Raw genomic sequence first — 17,624 nt, forward strand, 5'->3', positions numbered from 1 at the left:
GTCTTGACACCTGTGTACCTAACTAAGCTGCAGGTTCAGTCTAATAAGGAAGTTCATATTCTTCCTACTCCCTCTGGCCCTTTCCCCAGTCTGTATTCATTGGAATCTGAGACCCCTTTGCCATAAAACAAACAAACTTTTTATTTTGATGGAGGCAAATCCCTGTATTTTACTCAATTTTACTGAGTGGAGAAAGCATTTCTGCTTATACTTGCTTGCTGTGTTCAGCCTTTACCCTTGATGCTCATAGTTATGTTCAAGTATGGCAGTCAATGGAATAAATAAGTTTATTATTATATGCAGGTGTTTACTTTCGTTTTTCATTTCCACCTCCCCTACTCTCTTTAGTAACTTATGTTGATGAAGATGAAAATGAAATACTTGAATTATCATCAAATAAAACATTCTTGGTCATGCTAAAGATTCCAGAGGAGTGTGTTGCTGAAGAGGAATTGCCTCACCTGCTCACCGGAAAGGTAATTCCATCTTACGTACTTGCCTGAGGAGTTCTTGACATTAGAATATGAGTTCTGCTAGAATAATTGGCATAGAGCTGTAGAGGAAGTAGCTTCAATTTTGGATTCTTTGTCTGGATTTTAGCAGAAAATGATGCTTATAAATATATTTTATGATCAAATACCACATGTTCTTACTTACAGGTGGGAGCTAAATGATGAGAACACGTGGGCACCAAGAGAGGAACAGACATTGGGGCCTACTTAAGGGTGGAGGGTGGAAAGAGGTAGAAGAACAGAAAAAAAAAATAACTATTGGATACTAGGTTTAGTACCTGGGTGACAAAATAAACTGTACAACAAACCGCCGTGACATGCGTTTACCTATATAGCAAACCTGCACGTGTATTCTCCTGAGCCTAGAATAAAACTTTGTTAAAATATAAGTAAATGTCTTTACTGTAGTGCAAAGCCAGAGGGAAGAGTCCTGGCCTCCAGCTACATAAATGCTGGAGGACACTGTTCTTTTTACTCCGTCAGGTCCTATATTGAATTCAACCTGTAGTATTCACTGAGGGTCTGCGATGTGCTAGACAGCATGCCAAGTGCCAGGGCCACATTGTGCCTTCAGTGGTCTCACAGTCCAAGTACAGGAAGTAACTAAAAAGATAGTTTTGTAACAGTGTGATATGTTCTAGTGTGTTTTACAATGGCAAAGGAGGGGCATCTGAGCTACCTGAGGTGAAGATGAAGGCGTGAAAGCCCTCTTAAGTGAAGTGATGCTCAGGATTAGTTCTGAAATGAGATAGGAATGTTCTAAATAAAAAAGCATGAGACATTAAAGGATCTGCATAGTATGTACTGTGGCCTTCCCATGCTTTGTGGTGACGGCTTGCAGAGATGAGGCTAAAAAGGAAGGCAGGGGTCAGGTCATGAAGGCTTTCCCACTCTTCGGTAAGGCACCAAAATATTTTAATCAGCAGATTGACACAGTTAGATTCTTCCTTTTAGCCTTTCTCTGTTTTGGTGGAGAACGCCAGGAGAAAGAGGTCAGTTAGAAGGTGTTACAATAGTCCAGGTGAGAAACGAGGGAGGCTTGAACTAGGGCAGTGTCAGGAAAATAAGGAAGATTTGCGTGAGATTTAAGAGGTATTCTCACTCAACAAGAGTCCGTGACTGATTGGGTGGTGGTGAGGAGAGTGTGACTCCAGGCTCTGGTTGAGTGATTGGGCAGATGGATGGCAGTGTCAGTCATGGCATGAGAAACCCAGGAGAATGAACGCTCTGTGGAAGACGGAAGCTCTGCAGCCAGACTAGGAGGGTTGGGTGGAGCATCCCGATCATCCTGTCAAAGACAGGGTGGTTCACAGCCAGACCCAGAAATTTTGATAAGAAAATCTGGGCAAGAACAGCCTGGCCTCCATTAGATTCTTCTCTGCCATCGCTAGGTTGAATGGAGTGAGTGCTATTTAACTTCCATTCGATTTGATTCCTACAAAAGCGCCTGAAGAGGCGATTCCATCTAGGTCACATCAGAGTCAGTTTCTGGGTACCCATGCATGAGATTTAATTGCTTCTTTTATCACAGGAGTTTGTATCCTGTGATGATTACTCCAGGTTTCTCTTCCTCCTTCTCTTCATTTATGTCTTTAAATTTTTTTAGGTTGTTTAAATTTATTCATTTTATTTTTATTTTTTATTTCTATAGGTTTTGGGGGACCAGGTGGTATTTGGTTACATGAATAAGTTCTTTAGTGGTGATTTCTGAGATTTTGGTGCACCTATTACCCGATCAGTGTACACTGTACCCAATTTGTAGTCTTTTATCCCTCACCCCCGCCACCCTTTCCTTCGAGTCCCGGAAGTCTCTTCATTTATGTCTTATCTTCAGCTCCCTTTTCTCCTTTCCTTCCACCTGCTTCCTGGGGCAAGTTGTTGAGTGAGAAGCTTCTTGTTACTTTCCTCTTGGCTGCTTTTTTAATGGAGAGGTTTTGCATTTGCTGAGCAGAAATTAGACGAGTCAGCATCCACATGTGTCACCTGTTGCAGAGTAGACTGTCTATTTCAAAGGTAAATTGAAGGGGTGGCCTGCCCCTCCACACCTGTGGGCGCTTCTCATTAGGTGGAACAAGAGACTTGAGAAAAGAAATGAGACACAGAAACAAAGTATAGAGAAAGAAAAGGTGGGCCCAGGGGACCGGCGCTCAGCATACAGAGGACCCGCGCCGGCACCGGTCTCTGAGTTCCCTCAGTATTTATTGATCATTATCTACCATCTTAGAAATGGGGAAGTGGCAGGACAATAGGATCATAGTAGGGAGAAGGTCAGCAGAAAGACATATGAATAAAGATCTCTGTGACATGAATAAGTTTAAGGAAAAGTGCTGTGCCTTGATATGCATATGCAAACATCTCCATTAACCTTTTTAGTGCACAAAGAGCAGCATTGCCGCTAGCAAGTCCCACCTTCAGCCCTAAGGCGATTTTCTCCTATCTCAGTAAATAGAACATACAATCGGGTTTTACACCGAGATGTTCCATTGCCCAGGGCCGGGCAGGAGACAGATGCCTTTCTCTATCTCAACTGCCCAGAGGCCTTCTTTCCTCTTTTACTAATTCTCCTCAGCACAGACCCTTCATGGGTGTCGGGCTGGGGGACGATCAGGTCTTTCCCTTCCCACGAGGCCGTATTTCAGACTATCACATGGGGAGAAACCTTGGACAATACCTAGCTTTCCTAGGCAGAGGTCCCTGCGACCTTTGGCAGTCTATGTGTTCCTGGGTAATTGAGATTAAGAGAATGGTGGTGACTTTTCACAAGCATACTGCCTTCAGGCACTTGTTTAACAAAGCACACCCTGCACAGCCCTAAATCCATTAAAGCTTGAGTCACCACAGCACATGTCTCTTACAAGGACAGGGTTGGGGGTAGGGTTAAAGATTAACAGCATCTCAAATACAGAACAAAATGGAGTCTCTTATGTCTACTTCTTTCTATACAGACACAGTAATAGTCCGATTTCTCTATCTTTTCCCCACATAAATGAATGTCCATTTTTCATCTTACAACCATATCTCTTGCACGGAGTCAGACACAAGGAAATTCTCTGGGTATTTTGGGCTCATCAGTAGGTAGTGGCAAAGGAACAGGGACTGACATTGATGCCTGCGGTGGGTCCACAGATTTCTTTGAGCCAGTTTCTTCTCTTATAAATAGAAATCAGTACACTTTCTCTGTATAACTCAGGTGCAAATGAGATTACATAAAATAACTTGAGAAACATTTTAAAAGAATTATATTGGGCCAGGCACGGTGGCTCATGCCTGTAATCCCAGCACTTTGGGAGGCTAAGGCAGGTAGATTACAAGGTCAGGAGATTGAGACCATCCTGGCCAACACAGTGAAACCCCGGTTCTACTAAAACTACAAAAAGTTAGCCAGGTGTGGTGGTGGGTGCCTGTAGTCCCAGCTACTTGGGAGGCTGAGGCAGGAGAATGACATGAACCTGGGAGGCGGAGCTTGCAGTGAGCTGAGATAGCGCCATTGCACTCCAGCCTGGGCAACAGAGACTCGGTCTCAAAAAAAAAAAAAAAAAAAAGAATTATCTTATTTACACATGATCAAAGTAAGGCATAGTGAAGCGACAGATTCCTGCCCTTCATACCCCAACCAAATATGCTCAGGAACAAAAATTAGCACCTGAAGGTATTCCTGTCTTAATGTCAGGTCAATAACTCCTTTCTTCCATTAGGTCAACTTCCAGAAGTTTATGGATATAAAAGATAAATGGAAGTGAGTATTTGTGGAGGAAAAACTATTTTTTTCTCTATACCCACATTCAATGCAGAACACTTCTGTGGCCACATGTGTGTTTTTTTTTTCCACACCAACCAATTATCTGCCACCAGCTGTGTATCCTACAATCCAGTTCAATTCTGACATGATCGCCTGGAGTTAGGGCAGACCCCACAGTTTAAGGGTTCAGCCCCACAAAACTTCCCTCACTTAACATGCCAGTTACAAGTCTAGGTTGTCACTTGTGCTTCTGACCAATCAGCTGCAAATCCGAGGTTTCCAAAACCCCCGCCTTGGGTTTCATCATTTGCTAGAATGGCTCACAGAGCTCAGGGAAGCATTACATTTATGGGTACACTGTAGAGAATAGAGCATATCAAAAGCCAGATGAAAAGGTACATAGGATGGACATGTGGGACGGAACGTGGGTGTCCATGTCCTTTCAGGTGTGCCACCCTCCCTGTAAATGTGGTCAGCCACCTGGGAGCTCTCCAAACTCTGTCTTATATGGATTTTTATGGAGATTTCATCACATAGGCATGATGGATTATTATGCATTATTATGCTGGAGAGAACTTGCTCTCCAGCTTCTCTCCCCTCTGGAGGATGGGGGTGGAGGTGGGGCCAAAAGCTTCAGATTTCTTCCTCTTCTTTTTTTTCTTTTTTCTCGAGATAGTTTTCACTATATTGCCAGGGCTGATATCAAGCTCCCGGCTTCAAGTGATTCTCCCTGCTAGTCTCTCGAGTAGCTGGGATTACAGGCGTGCACCATCCCACTCCACCACACTGGCTGAAAGTTCCAAGCTTCTAGCTGTGGCGTGGTCTTTCTGATGATCAGCTCCCATCCAGCAGCCCACCAAGAGTTGCCTCATCAGAAATAAAGACACTCCTATAACCCAGGAAACTGCAAGAGATTTAGGAGCAGGTCTGTGTCAGGAGCTGGGGTAAAAAGATCAAATGTTAGAGTAAAAGATGGACCCGGCACCCCTGTCACTCAGGAAGTAACAAGGGTTTTAGGAATTCTGTGCCAGGACCTGGGGCAGAGACTAAACGTATATATATTTTTATTATATCATAGTATTGGAACTTTATGCCCTTTCCCTTGGCTTTTCTAAACACAGGCCCTGCCATGTGTCATTGCCACAGTTTTTTCCTCTCAGGATTGGGGCTGTTACTCTGCTTAAGCCAGCGTGTTAGTTACATGCGAACCAGCACACCCTGTGCATGGGTTAGGAGTTAATGATGGCACCTCTCTTATTCTGGAAGCTGGTCTCTAATTAGCCACTGCATCAGACTCAGCTAATCAACTCGCTGAGCTCCTTGCTCAGTTTGCACCAAGCCCCATAGACATTGTGTGGGAGACACCAGACTAAGGGTTGAGGAACCTCCCTATTTCACTTCTTTGGGCCCAAAGTGGACAGTGTGACTAACAGCTCCCCAAATAGAAATATGTCCTAAGTACAGCAGAGGAGCATGATCAAAAAGAATCTTTAAGTGAACACAAAAAGTGATCTAGTCTACCACTCCATATGTTACCTTACAATTTTAACTTAAAAATTTTGCTGAAAGCCCTTATGTGCAAAACACTGTGCTGGGCTCTAGAGATTAATAAAGGAAGGAAGGGAAGGAGGAAGTAGAGAAGACTGGAAGGAAGGATAGATATCACCCCTGCCATAGGAAGCTCAGTCCAAAAGGAAGAGAGAGACGAATTAAGAGACCAATTAAGCCATTGGTGCTTGAAAAGATCCTCCTCTACGGCATCCTCATTCTTCTCCCCATCACAGCATCCCCGTGAAAGCTGCTTTCCTACTTCCTGAGTTTTTTAAATGGCTGTCAGCCTATCGGCAACATCCTGTGCTTTGGGACTTAAGAGCTGTACGACGACCCAGTCATTTTCTTCTTCAGGAGACAGTTTCCTTCATTGTATATATATCCATTTCATCTTCACTGGGTAGTGTGGTAAGATGGGAAGAAGCTGGTTTTTAGTGTTCATAACACGTAGGATTGAATGTTGGCTTCTCCATTTACTAGCAGAGTGACTTGGGACAGGTTTCTTCATCTCATGGAATGGAGTGCTGTTTTATTTTCCAGTAAAAAGGGGAGACATTTTAATGCCTGTTATGCCAGGTTTTTATAAAGATCACGACATAATGACAAGATTAGAAGAGCAGAAATAGCAGGCACTCTCATCTTTTGTTCTCTCTTTGAGAGATGGGTTGTACATGTTGAATCAAATGCGAGTGTATTGTGGAAGTGCAGCGTCCTTGACATTCCATTCAGAGTTGAGGGGAAGCAAGGTGAGCTCTCCCTAGGGCACTGCTGTTTTTGTATGTTTGACTGCTTATTATTGAATAAAGTAATAGGTCATTAAGCCATAATGGCTGTAGCTGGGGATGGCACATGTTCCTGAGTACTACTAGTTTAGGATTCAGACCTCTGAAACACAACTACTCAATGCCTGGGAAAAGATGTGTGTAACATAATATCACCAACTAGTATCCAGAATATAAAACTAACCACTTAAGCTAGATGAGAAAAAGATAGATAAGCCAAGGGAAAGAAAGGAAATGAGTGAGAAATTCAGAGATGAGAAGTCCCAGAGTTAATAAACATATGAAAAGATGTTCAACCTCACTAGTAAGCGAGGCAGTACAGATTAAAATAATGTGAAGCACTATTTTATACTCCTCAGAGTGGAAAAAATTTAAGTTTGGTAACACTAAGTGCTGGTAAGGATGTGGCAAATGGATATGTATACATTGCTGGGAGGGATGGGAAAGGGAGAGCAATTTTGTGAAGTTGGAGATGAACCTACCCTTGAACCCAACAATTCCTTTTCTTGGCATATGCCCATTGGAAACTCCTGCGTGTCCAAGAAGAGATGCACAGAGAAATTAAGGATGATTGCTTCAGCGTAGGTTGTAATGGGGGAAATTGGTAATAGTGCATGTGATCATCAGTAGGGGAATGGATAAGCTGGTATACTCATTTAAATGAATCTATGCAGGAGTTAGGTAAATGCCTTTTATTGAGATTTATTTTATGAATGAATCTTAAATGTAATTTTGGTGAAAAAAAGCAAGTTTTAGAAGATTTTGTAGAATATGGTGCCCTTTGTTTGAATAAAAACACAAATTATATTTTGTTATGATTACATAAATAAGTAGCAATTTGTTAAAATATGCAAGGAAAGGATGCATGCCAGCTTCAGAATGATGGTTAGTACTAAGGAAGAGAGAGAGGAGGAGCTGAATGGTATGTAAGGGTGATTTTAGCTGTATTTTGTTTCTTAAATTAAAGGGCCGAACCCAATATAGCAAACTGTGAAGACATGAAAGCTAGGTAGTGGAAACACAGGTGTCATTATTTTTTATGATGCTTGCAATGTTTCATGCATAAAATAAAACCTCCATATTTTTGCAATTCCCCTGTTTGTCTTTTTGTCCAGGGGATGTGCTAGATCCGTGGCTTAGCATGGCTGTTTGTCTTTATGCTGAAGCTCTGGAGAAGGGAGAAAGAAGCCCTGGCTAAGCAATGTCGCAGGTGCTAAGTGGTCTGTGCTGCTGCTACCCAGCAGCCATTTTGGGGTCTTCTCTCCTTCCTATGGTCTGTGAGGTCTCTGTGGGCTCCAGCTGCTGACATTCTCACCACCAAGGCCACAGGGTGCCAGTGCAACTTCTGAGAGAAGCTGAGTCATTTGGTCCTTATAAATGTGGTTCTTTTGAAGTAGCGTTAACTTGAGTTTTGGTTTATGGTAGGCTCAAACCTTCCTATTTCTTGATCCAGAGCTTCCAGATAAGTTGATTCCAGTCTAGAATGGAATGTCCTCTGCTGTAGAAGTAGTTTTGCTTTGTCAGGTGTTGTGTAATATAATCTGTCAGTAATGCGTGTGGTTTAATTTGCTTCTGTTTGTTTTAGCTCACTGATGTGTACAGTACATCGCCCTCTCTGAGTCGTTATTTTACTTCAGTTGAAATAGTGGACTTCAGGTAAGAGTGTGGAACATTACATTTTGCTCTCTTTCTCTGGAAAGAGATCCCCCCACCCCACCCCTCATCATTTACCTAGCAGGGCTTTCTAGAGCCTCAGAGCATGAAGGGAACCCATAATAGAATCACAGAAATCACAGAATGGCAGTGCTGGGAAGGTCTTTTACACCAACAGGCTTGACTCCCTTATTTTACAAATGAGAAAAAGGAAGACCAGATTAATGGTATGATTCGACCAGGGTCACACAGAAGAGAGGAAAAGCCAGTCCCAGGTAAACGATTCCTGTTTAACAATGAATGCTCAAATAAGCTAAGGGTAGAAGTAGAAATAGATCTCAGGTAATGCTGTGATATGAGTGATATAATCTATGTATAGGTGTATAGGCATTTGCTTCTGAGGAGCACAAGTAATACAGGAGTATATTCTCCTTGTTTAGTATTAAAGATGTAAAGAGGGGCCGGGTGTTGTGGCTTATGCCTGTAATCCCAGCACTTTGGGAGGTCAAGGCGGCCAGATCACTTGAGGTCAGGAGTTCAAGACTAGCCTGGCCAACGTGGTGAAACCCTTCTACTAAAAATACAAAAATTAGCCAGGTGTGGTGGTGGGTGCCTGTAATCCCAGGTACTCGGGAGGCTGAGGCAGGAGAATCTCTTGAATTTAGGAGGGGAGGTTGCAGTGAGCTGAGATTGCACCACAGCACTCCAGCCTGAGTGACAGAGCCAGACTCTGTCAAAAAAAAAAAAAAAAAAAAGGAAGAAGAAGAAGACGACATAAAGAGGTACGCACAGGAAAAGCCTACCTTCTGCCTCCTTTCTTCTCCACCGCCACCACCAATAACTAATGCCATTCCCTTCCATGGAGTTAATAGCTGTCAAGAGTTGAGTATAATTACTTCTGTTCATGTATCTATTATAGGCACCACAGATACCACACACACATAGGATATACACACCCATATGTATTTTTTTATTTTTTAAATTTCCTCCTCATCTTTAATGTTCTTGAGATGTAGGCATCAGGGTGTATGTGTGTGGAGTCAGTTTATTATCCTTTTACATCATCGGGACTATTAGAGATGACTTAAAATTTACATCAAAGCTTCATTATCCATTATGCCTGAGATGTCTCTGGAATATGACCATCAAAAGTTGTATTATATATATTAAGAGTCCCCTTTCAAACTATAAGTTCTCCAAACCCTAATATTAGCAGACCTGGGAGGGGAGGCACATAAAGCAGGTGGTAGGTAGCACCATGGTGTGGGGCCAAACAGACCTGAAGTCTACAGATACATATGGTGCAGGCTGCCTTTGATCTCCTTTAAAGACTCCCAACGGGCGGGGCATGGTGGCTCAGGCCTGTAATCCCAGACCTTTGGGAGGCCGAGGCAGGCAGATCACAAGGTCAGGAGATTGAGACCATCTTGGCTAACATGGTGAAACCCCGTCTCTACTAAAAATACAAAAATTAGCTGGGCATGATGGTGCGTGCCTGTAACCCCAGCTACTCAGGAGGCTGAGGCAGGAGAATCGCTTGAACCAGGGAGTCAGAGGTTACAGTGAGTCAAGATTGTGCCACTGCACTCCAGCCTGTGACACAGAGACTCAAACAAAACAAAACAGACCCAATGTACATGGTACTTATGGTGACATCTCCTCACTTTGTTTCAAGAAGTCCAGGCAGGGGTTCTAAAGTATTGAACTGAAGAAGAAAAGCCATTGCTTCCCAAAAGGTGCTGCTGCACATGGGTGGAAGGCGGCTAAATCCTCGGCACATGCATTTGTGTTTACAGGAGCATCATGACCTCAGCCCTGGACTAGCCCGACTAGAACCTAGAAAAATGCCCGTTGGCTTATTGGCTGCTAGACTCACTCCAGTGGTGGGCAGCTGGGGGAAAGGCCCTGAAAATTGCTCTTTTCTCAGAATTCAGCCTTACATAAATTTACCCTGTGACCTACCATGGGGGATTAGGATGGGCTGGCCAGGCCAGGCCAGGTGGCCTGATTTTCCCATTCAGCTTCTGACCTGGTCTTCTGAAGGTCAGACTCTGGCCCTCTCCATTAGCCAGCCCAAGTCCTGCGCCTGGGAATGCAGAGTGGCTGGCTGTGTAGGTGTTGATCATCATTAGCGATAATTAGAGGGCAGAGCTCAGGGAACAAGTTATGACACCTGCAAACTAGGGTAGCTGGATTGCAGTTTGAAAGTGCATTTTTCGGCTTTCCTGTAGGGCATCCTTGAAACTATGAGTTTGAGAGTCCTGGCTCTCCATTATTCATCTGATCTGAAGGATCTGGCACATCTCCCAGCCGTAGCAGAGTTTATAAACTCAATCGTCAGCCACTCTGTAAGATCCAAGAATAGCGGCCTGTGTGACCTGTGGCCAGAAGAGGGAGCTCTTTGCCTGTCCTTAGCAGGGCCAGGGGCCTGATTCACCCTAATGGGCCTGGTGCATCTGCAAAACTTCCCCAAGGTGATAGTCTCCGATGTGGCCTCCTGCTCGTCATTTTATTGCTGGTTCTTAATCTGGCCCATCTTGAACCAAAGTAATAGGATAACTATGAATAAACTAAATGTTGAAGTAGCATTTAAAGAGTAGCATTAGACACTAATTAATGGAGGGTAGCCCTTGATTATTTTTATTTTGGAAATAGGAAAAAATGTTCTAGGAAGATGAAAATTCCCTTTCCTTAGGTCCCATTACTGAGAGTTACAGGGCTTGGTTATCTTGCCCTAGGGGCCTCTGGAAATGGGACAGAAAAATTTCTCACTTTGGTGACAAACCAGGGAAGCCTGATTTGTTGCTGATACACAGGGTGGTCTCTGTCAACATTCAGAAGTTCTGGACCCAGCCAATGGTAGGAAGCTTTGGCTGTGCCTTAAACATTTTCATAGGTCAAATAAAGAACTGATTAAACTAAAGATCCCTGGCACACCTTTGTGGGGGCAATGCTGAGAAAATGAAGAAGGAATGTGTGTGGAGAAAAGGGGAGGCTTCCCGGGCTTACCTTGAGGGATGAAGGCTGGGGTTGGAACAGATGATGGGCGAAGCTTGGGATCTTCTCAGCATCTGGACCGGAGATGGGCTGCACCTCTCCCTCTGATGGCCTCTCCCAGTGGATTCCTAGAGGATGGGTACTAGGTGGAAGGAGGAGATTAGGATCACCTCAACTTTTTGTGATGAATCTATGGAAAAGGATTCTTACAGGACACTATGTTCTTCCAGGACAGAACATTCTTTGCTATTTTGTACTGGAAGAATATGCAAAACTTTAAAAAAAGTTATTGCTTAAATTCATTTCTTGAGTTGTAGTGTGATGCTGTCTATGCTTTAATGTCTCTGGTTTGCCTTTCAGTGGTGAAAATGCCACAATAACCTACCACCTGCAATTTGGGGTTCCATCAGATGATGAAAATGTTATGAAGTATATGATGAGTGAGGAGTTGGTGCTGGGCATTTTGCTACAGGATTTCCATGATGAGAACATACCTGGTTGTGAGAGTCTGGGGCTTGATCCGGCATCCCTCTTGCTCTATGGTAAGTAGAGCAAGTAAAGAAGTCAGAATTGTGATGATAAACAGGTGAACCAGACTGGAGTCAGATTGGTTTGGTTCGATTTGGCAACTTTGGTGCCTTGGTACTGTGTCAGACTATTCATTTCTTCACTCGTCCCCTCAGCGCATGGTGTTGCTGTGAGGTGATGTTCCCCTCTCTGTGGAGGCTACACAGTCCGTGCCCTCCATAATTACACAGTGTAGTTGGGGAACAGTTATGGAAAAGATAATTCAACCATAAAGATTAACATTGCTACATGTTTCCTCATGCAGTTCACCCACATTCTAAGCCCTGTATCCTACTTTACAACATGATTAGCAACCTTTCTGGAGACACTAGTTTCACAAGAGAAGTAAGAACTGAAGAATTTGAAATAAATGATACAGCTAAATTGCTCAGAGTATCTTCATATGGGGAACCTATTTCTTTTTCTGTTGAAGGCCACTGAGACCATTAAGAAATTAATAGAGAGAAGTTTATTCCTTTCCTTAGAAAATTATGACAAATTTACTCATCAACTTTTAAAATTAAGAACAGAACAGGGAAATAGATATGTTGTTTAATAAGTGTAACAAACACCCCATTTATCGGAATATGAGAACTTTTAACACTTGGAACAAAACCTGGCAGAAAGGAAGGTCAGAAGGCCAAACGGCTTCAGGCCCTCAAAATGTCCTTCCATTGCTTTGTAGTGAAGCTCTGGCCTTTGCTGCTGATCTCAGTTTCTGATACCTGGCTTGGAGGCTTGTTTGCTCTTATTTAGCCCATAATGCCAACAATCTTGACTGTTTTACGTTCTCATCCACAGTCCATCAGAATCACTTTCTCCACTTTAGTAGGTTCTCAGTAAATACTAGTTGAATGAATGAAAGGCAAATTAGAAGTAGTTGTGGTTGGCAGCAGGTGCATTAACGGTCTAGAATCAAAAGCATGGAACGGGGTTAAAAGCACACATGTTAGTGCATAGTACAAGACAAGGTGTTTATTTTGATGACACTGTTTCTTGAGGATGAGAGGCAAGAGTAATGTTGGCCTAAGAAGGCGGAACGTTATGTAAAACAGCTCTTAAGAATGCCATTCTGAAGGCCACATTTTAGCTCACTGGAAATGTCTCATAAAAGGAGATCCCCCTCACAGAGCATCCTGAATAAAGTGTATTTGTGGGTCAGGCAGACAATACATGTGTGTGGAGCGAAGAGGTTGTGCCCCAATTACAGTAATTTTAAAAAGAATTTTAAAAAGGCCAGGTGCGGTGGCTTACGCCTGTAATCCCAGCACTTTGGGAGGCTGAGGCAGGTGGATCACATGAGGTCAGGAGTTTGAGACAAGCCTGACCAACATGGTGAAACCCCATCTCTACTAAAAATACAAAAATTAGCCGGGCATGGTGGTGAGTGCTTGTAATCCCAGCTACTTGGGAGGCTGAGGCAGGAGAATCGCTTGAACCCGGGAGGCAGAGGTTGCGGTGAGCCGAGATTGCGCCATTGCACTCCAGCCTGGGTGACAAGAGTGAAACTCCATCTCAAAAGAACAAACAAACAAATACACAAACAAAAAACCACAAACCTTCAGCCTCCTCCTGTGTAAAGAGGCCTGCGATGCCCGTGGGGGCTGCTGCTGTGGTGTAGTTGGTCTTGATTTTCTTAGGCCCCTTGCAAAAATTGTTACTGGCTCCTTCCAAATGGAGGCCAGGGAGGTGGGCAGAGGTCTGAGGAAAGGTTTAAGAGGCTTCCGAGGCTGAGAGGTTCATACAGCACAGGATAAAGGGCAGGCTGCTTATGAGGCCTGAGGAGGGCTCCCAGAAGACCCTGAGCTTGGCCAAAGAGACTCAGCTGTTTCCCCAGGGCTCGGTGCTCCAGCAGGCGCTGGGGAGGCAGCTGTGAGTGGAACAAAGTCTCTGATCTTCTGGAAGTTGCACTCTTTCTCTCATGCATTTCTTCTGACGGGACATGCTGAGAAAATGTGGGTTTTCTGTGACCCCATGTCCCACTTTCCAGAGCATGAATGTGCAATATTTGAGCCATTTTGTTTTCAGAATGTGTCACTGCCCTCTCAAAGGGAAGGGTGCACAGAGAAGCAGTTGGGAAATAAGGAAAGAAGAAGAGGGACTCATCGCAGGCAGGCAGGCAGATGGGGGATGAGCGCAGAGGCAAACTCTAGAGAAAGGGAAGATGTGTCAGGGAGAGGCCCAGGGCCCTCGGAGGGACCAAGAGGGATGGAGTGAGTTCTTACGCCAGTTTCCCCGTGCACTTGAGCTGTGGGCTTGGGGGATTGCCACCCCCGCCCTATGATTAGCTGGGCAACTAGTTTCCCACAATGGTCATGTTCTCAGTCTTCAAAGAGCAAAGATTCTTAACGTTGTTTGGTTTGTTTGCCCCTTAGAGAATCTGAAGACAGCCATGTACCTTCTCCCCAGGGAAAAAAAAAAATGTACACACCTCTCCCCACAACACAAAATTGTACAGACAATTTCAGGGATTCCGAGTATTTCCCTGAGGCCAGCCTGTGGTCCATTTGGGGTTTGAATATGTGCACTTTAGAAGCAGAATCCGAAATTAGATTGTAATTTGGATTCCTGAGGCGTTTTTGTGTGTTTGCTTCTTATTCTCTAATTTGGAAATACGGCGATTATTTTGACCTGACTGCATGTGTGTTTGGATGCCTTATAAAAATAAAAACTGTCCCTAAAATATCATGATAAAGGAATTTTTTAAGTCCATCATCCCTCACCCTTCCCTTTCTTAGATCTTCTTCACCTCCTAGGTGAGTGGGGCCCTGGGCTAAGAGGGGAAAGTCTGTTTTACAAAGGTCAAAGAAAAGGTCAGCATCATGAGTTACTTTGGACACAGAGGAGGTACTTGGTATGTTTTCACATGGGAAGGAGTCAGCTAGTAGACTGAGTAGGGAAAAAGGACAAAACCAGGATTTTTGTGAGAGAGAAGAGGAAAAAGCCCCAGCTAGGGAGAATAGTGAATCTTGTCAGTCCTGTCAGTGGTGGTGAGGCTGGACTCCTGTAGACCCCGGCGGGCTTCCCCTGTGTCATGTCTGTTTAGGGCTTTGCATCTGCACCTGCATCTGCCCCCTAGGGTTCACACCATTTCTCTCATCAGAATTTCTCACAGTATATTGTACATGTTTTAAAAATGGAAATTTTAGAGTTTATGGTTAGATTATGAAAAGGGACTGGATGTTAAAATGTCCTCAGCACCCAAAAACCACATCATCAAAATTATTTCTCATGCATCCTACCCAAACAAATAAGCAACAAACAATAAATGTGATTTGCCTTTTGACATGTATTCAGAGTGGTTTGTGTGTGTGTGTGTGTGTGTGTGTGTGTGTGTGTGTGTGTGTGTGTGTGGACTGAAGACTAAATTTCCTCTGTTAGGAATTTATAAACTTTGCAATTTTATCTAAGATTTTATATTGAAATTCAATGAAATGAAATAAAAACCTAAACATTTAATAATGTTTTTAAAAAAAATCAGTAACTTTGGTTCATCTGTGTTTTCTTTTTAGAATGAAGTGACGGAGGTTGGTCTGTGTCTGAAAGCAGTGCTCCACCAAGTCCTGGAGATGAAGGGAATTCACTCTGTTTTGCAGAAAAAATTCTGTGGATTAATACAGAAGCACCGGCAACAACCAGAGGGATGGAGACTCCTTTCTCTCCTGATTCTGCAGGCTGGCTCCAAGCCCAGTAAAACAGCTCCCAAGCACTGCTTCACCTGGGTCCAGTCTTAACAAAGGCAGGAAGCCAGCTAGGGTAGGGGCGATAGGGTCAGCGGGTACATCCCCCTGTGGGAGGTCACTGGTATTCTGTTTTTTGTTTTAGTTTTTGTTTTGTTTTGTTTTTTGAGACAGAGTCTCGTTCTGTCGCTTAGGCTGGAGTGCGGTGGTGCGATCATGGCTCACTGCTATCCTTGAAGCACCCCACCCACCTGGGCTACTTTTTCTTTAGTGCAAGGTGGGATCGCATAAGCATGAGCTGGTAGAGCAGGGAGAGGCAGGCAGCCAGGTTAGGAAGACTAAGCCAATCATTCACTGAAATCACCCTCCTCCCCTGCCACCGTTCGTTTTGATCTACCTCTAAGCCAGGCTGTGAAGAAAAGGAAGACACTTCAGAAGACCTCAGCAGTGTGATTCTGTGTCTGCTTCCATGACCTGTACCTGAGTATCTCAGCCAACCAGCCCTAGGCACACCACCAAGGTTACTTTGAGATCTGTATATATAGCTAGCTACAGATGGGAGCTGTGTGCTTCTTCGTTATTTTGCAACTCCTCGTTGTTTCTGTGATTCCTGAACACGCTTTTTGGAAATATGGGTCCCTGTGACTTTTGAGCATACTACTATCACTTTGGATAGTCACTCCATTTATATTTTTAGAAACTTCCATTAGAGAATCATTAAGGCTGTTTAACATCTGCTCTGGATGTTACGCATTGGCTTTTTGTTGCCCAGTGCTGCAAACGTTCCTGTAGGACTCAGTGTCTTCAGGCAATGATTGTGTATCCTGTTACAGATGGTTATGATACAGGAAGAACCACTCTTCTTTGAAAATAAAATGTTGGAAGCTTTGGCCAGCTATTTGGGGGGTAGAAGGAATATTAGTGACTGTATTGATTGTCTACAGATACATAATTTCCCGTTGTGAGGGAACTGAGTGTTTGTTTTGTTGGGAAAAGAAATTTACCAGGAGAAAGAGTTTTGTGCTGTATCGTGAGAGATCTTGTCTGTCAGTTAAATCAGCCCTGGGTTAAAGTCAGTGTGAAAGGCAGCTGTGTGTGGGCATGAGCTAGTGTCTGCCTCAGACTAGATTTGACTTACGTTCTTTATGACCCAGGACTCTGGATAATGTGAATTTGCTTTCCTATTTAACTAGAAGATACATGTACTATAGATCATTGTCTCATTTTAGTGATCGTTCCTTAAACTAGTGAAACTAGTGGATTTCTCTTCTTCCTCTTTATTTTTTACATGTCAAATGTGAACCTTAGTGTATTTGTATTTTGTAGAAAATAATGAAAAATTTGAATGGAGAATGATTTAAAAACATTTACAATAAATTATGTTTGCATCTGTGTTGTTGCATTCCGATTGGCCGAGCTTTGGGCTGGGTTTTTGTTTGTTTGTTTGTTTCTTGCAGTAAATGGTGTTGAACGTCATCTTTTCATTTCCCTTAGGGCAGCTTCCTCTTCTGGGTGAATAAGATCAAGCCAAGTTTCGCGGGGGTGACCTGGGTTCTCCTCTCTGTTCCAGCAAGAGCAGGCAGAGGCCATCCCCTCCTCTTTCTCTGAGGTCCTCTCTGGCAGGACTTGGTATCTGAAATGGCTTGGGCTTGAAGGAACGGCCTGTTCGTGTCTGGAGCAGGATTTGGTTTTGTTCTTCCCTTCTTCTTTGGAAAGCACCAAGAAGCAAGTACCTTGTCTTGGGTTTTGATCACTTGCAAGTCATAGAGAGGACTTTCCATAGGTTCGACTTTTCTGCCCAAATGGTAGGGAAAAACTAACCTTTGTGACTAACATATTTGGCGGTGTTTGAAAGAAAATGTCACTTGCAAATGCACTTTCTGCTACAGGAGATAAATCTACTGCTCATCACACAACATCATGATGAGCATAATGCCTGGTACATAGTAAGGTTTCAAAAATTGAAGGATTTGAGAAGAAAAACTGCTCTTCTCTGTATGTCACTTAGATATGGATAGAATGACAGCAGCCATATCAGCAGAACCCGCTCCTATTCCTCCGCCAACAAAAATTCCGGCCATGTGTCTAATTCTTTTTTTTTTTTTTTTTTTTTGCCTTTCAATTTAATTTAGTTCTATAGATT

The 17,624-nt window shown here is 43.5% G+C and overlaps 1 protein-coding gene across 2 annotated transcripts in view; it reads left to right on the forward strand.

Annotated features, from left to right (window-relative positions):
* C1H3orf52 (chromosome 1 C3orf52 homolog) overlaps positions 1-16,874 on the forward strand; it is a 32,971-nt gene extending 16,097 nt beyond the window's left edge. For both annotated transcript variants that reach the window (XM_010361052.2, XM_030940901.1), the window contains exons 3-6: positions 349-476; positions 8,170-8,240; positions 11,595-11,776; positions 15,314-16,874. In XM_010361052.2, the coding sequence (XP_010359354.1) occupies positions 349-476; positions 8,170-8,240; positions 11,595-11,776; positions 15,314-15,318 (386 nt within the window). In that variant the 3' untranslated portion in view covers positions 15,319-16,874. The remainder of the gene's footprint in view (positions 1-348; positions 477-8,169; positions 8,241-11,594; positions 11,777-15,313) is intronic.
* The last annotated feature ends 750 nt before the right edge of the window (positions 16,875-17,624 follow it).

Source organism: Rhinopithecus roxellana, chromosome 1, assembly GCF_007565055.1.
Source record: "Rhinopithecus roxellana isolate Shanxi Qingling chromosome 1, ASM756505v1, whole genome shotgun sequence".
NCBI classification, from domain to species: domain Eukaryota; kingdom Metazoa; phylum Chordata; class Mammalia; order Primates; family Cercopithecidae; genus Rhinopithecus; species Rhinopithecus roxellana.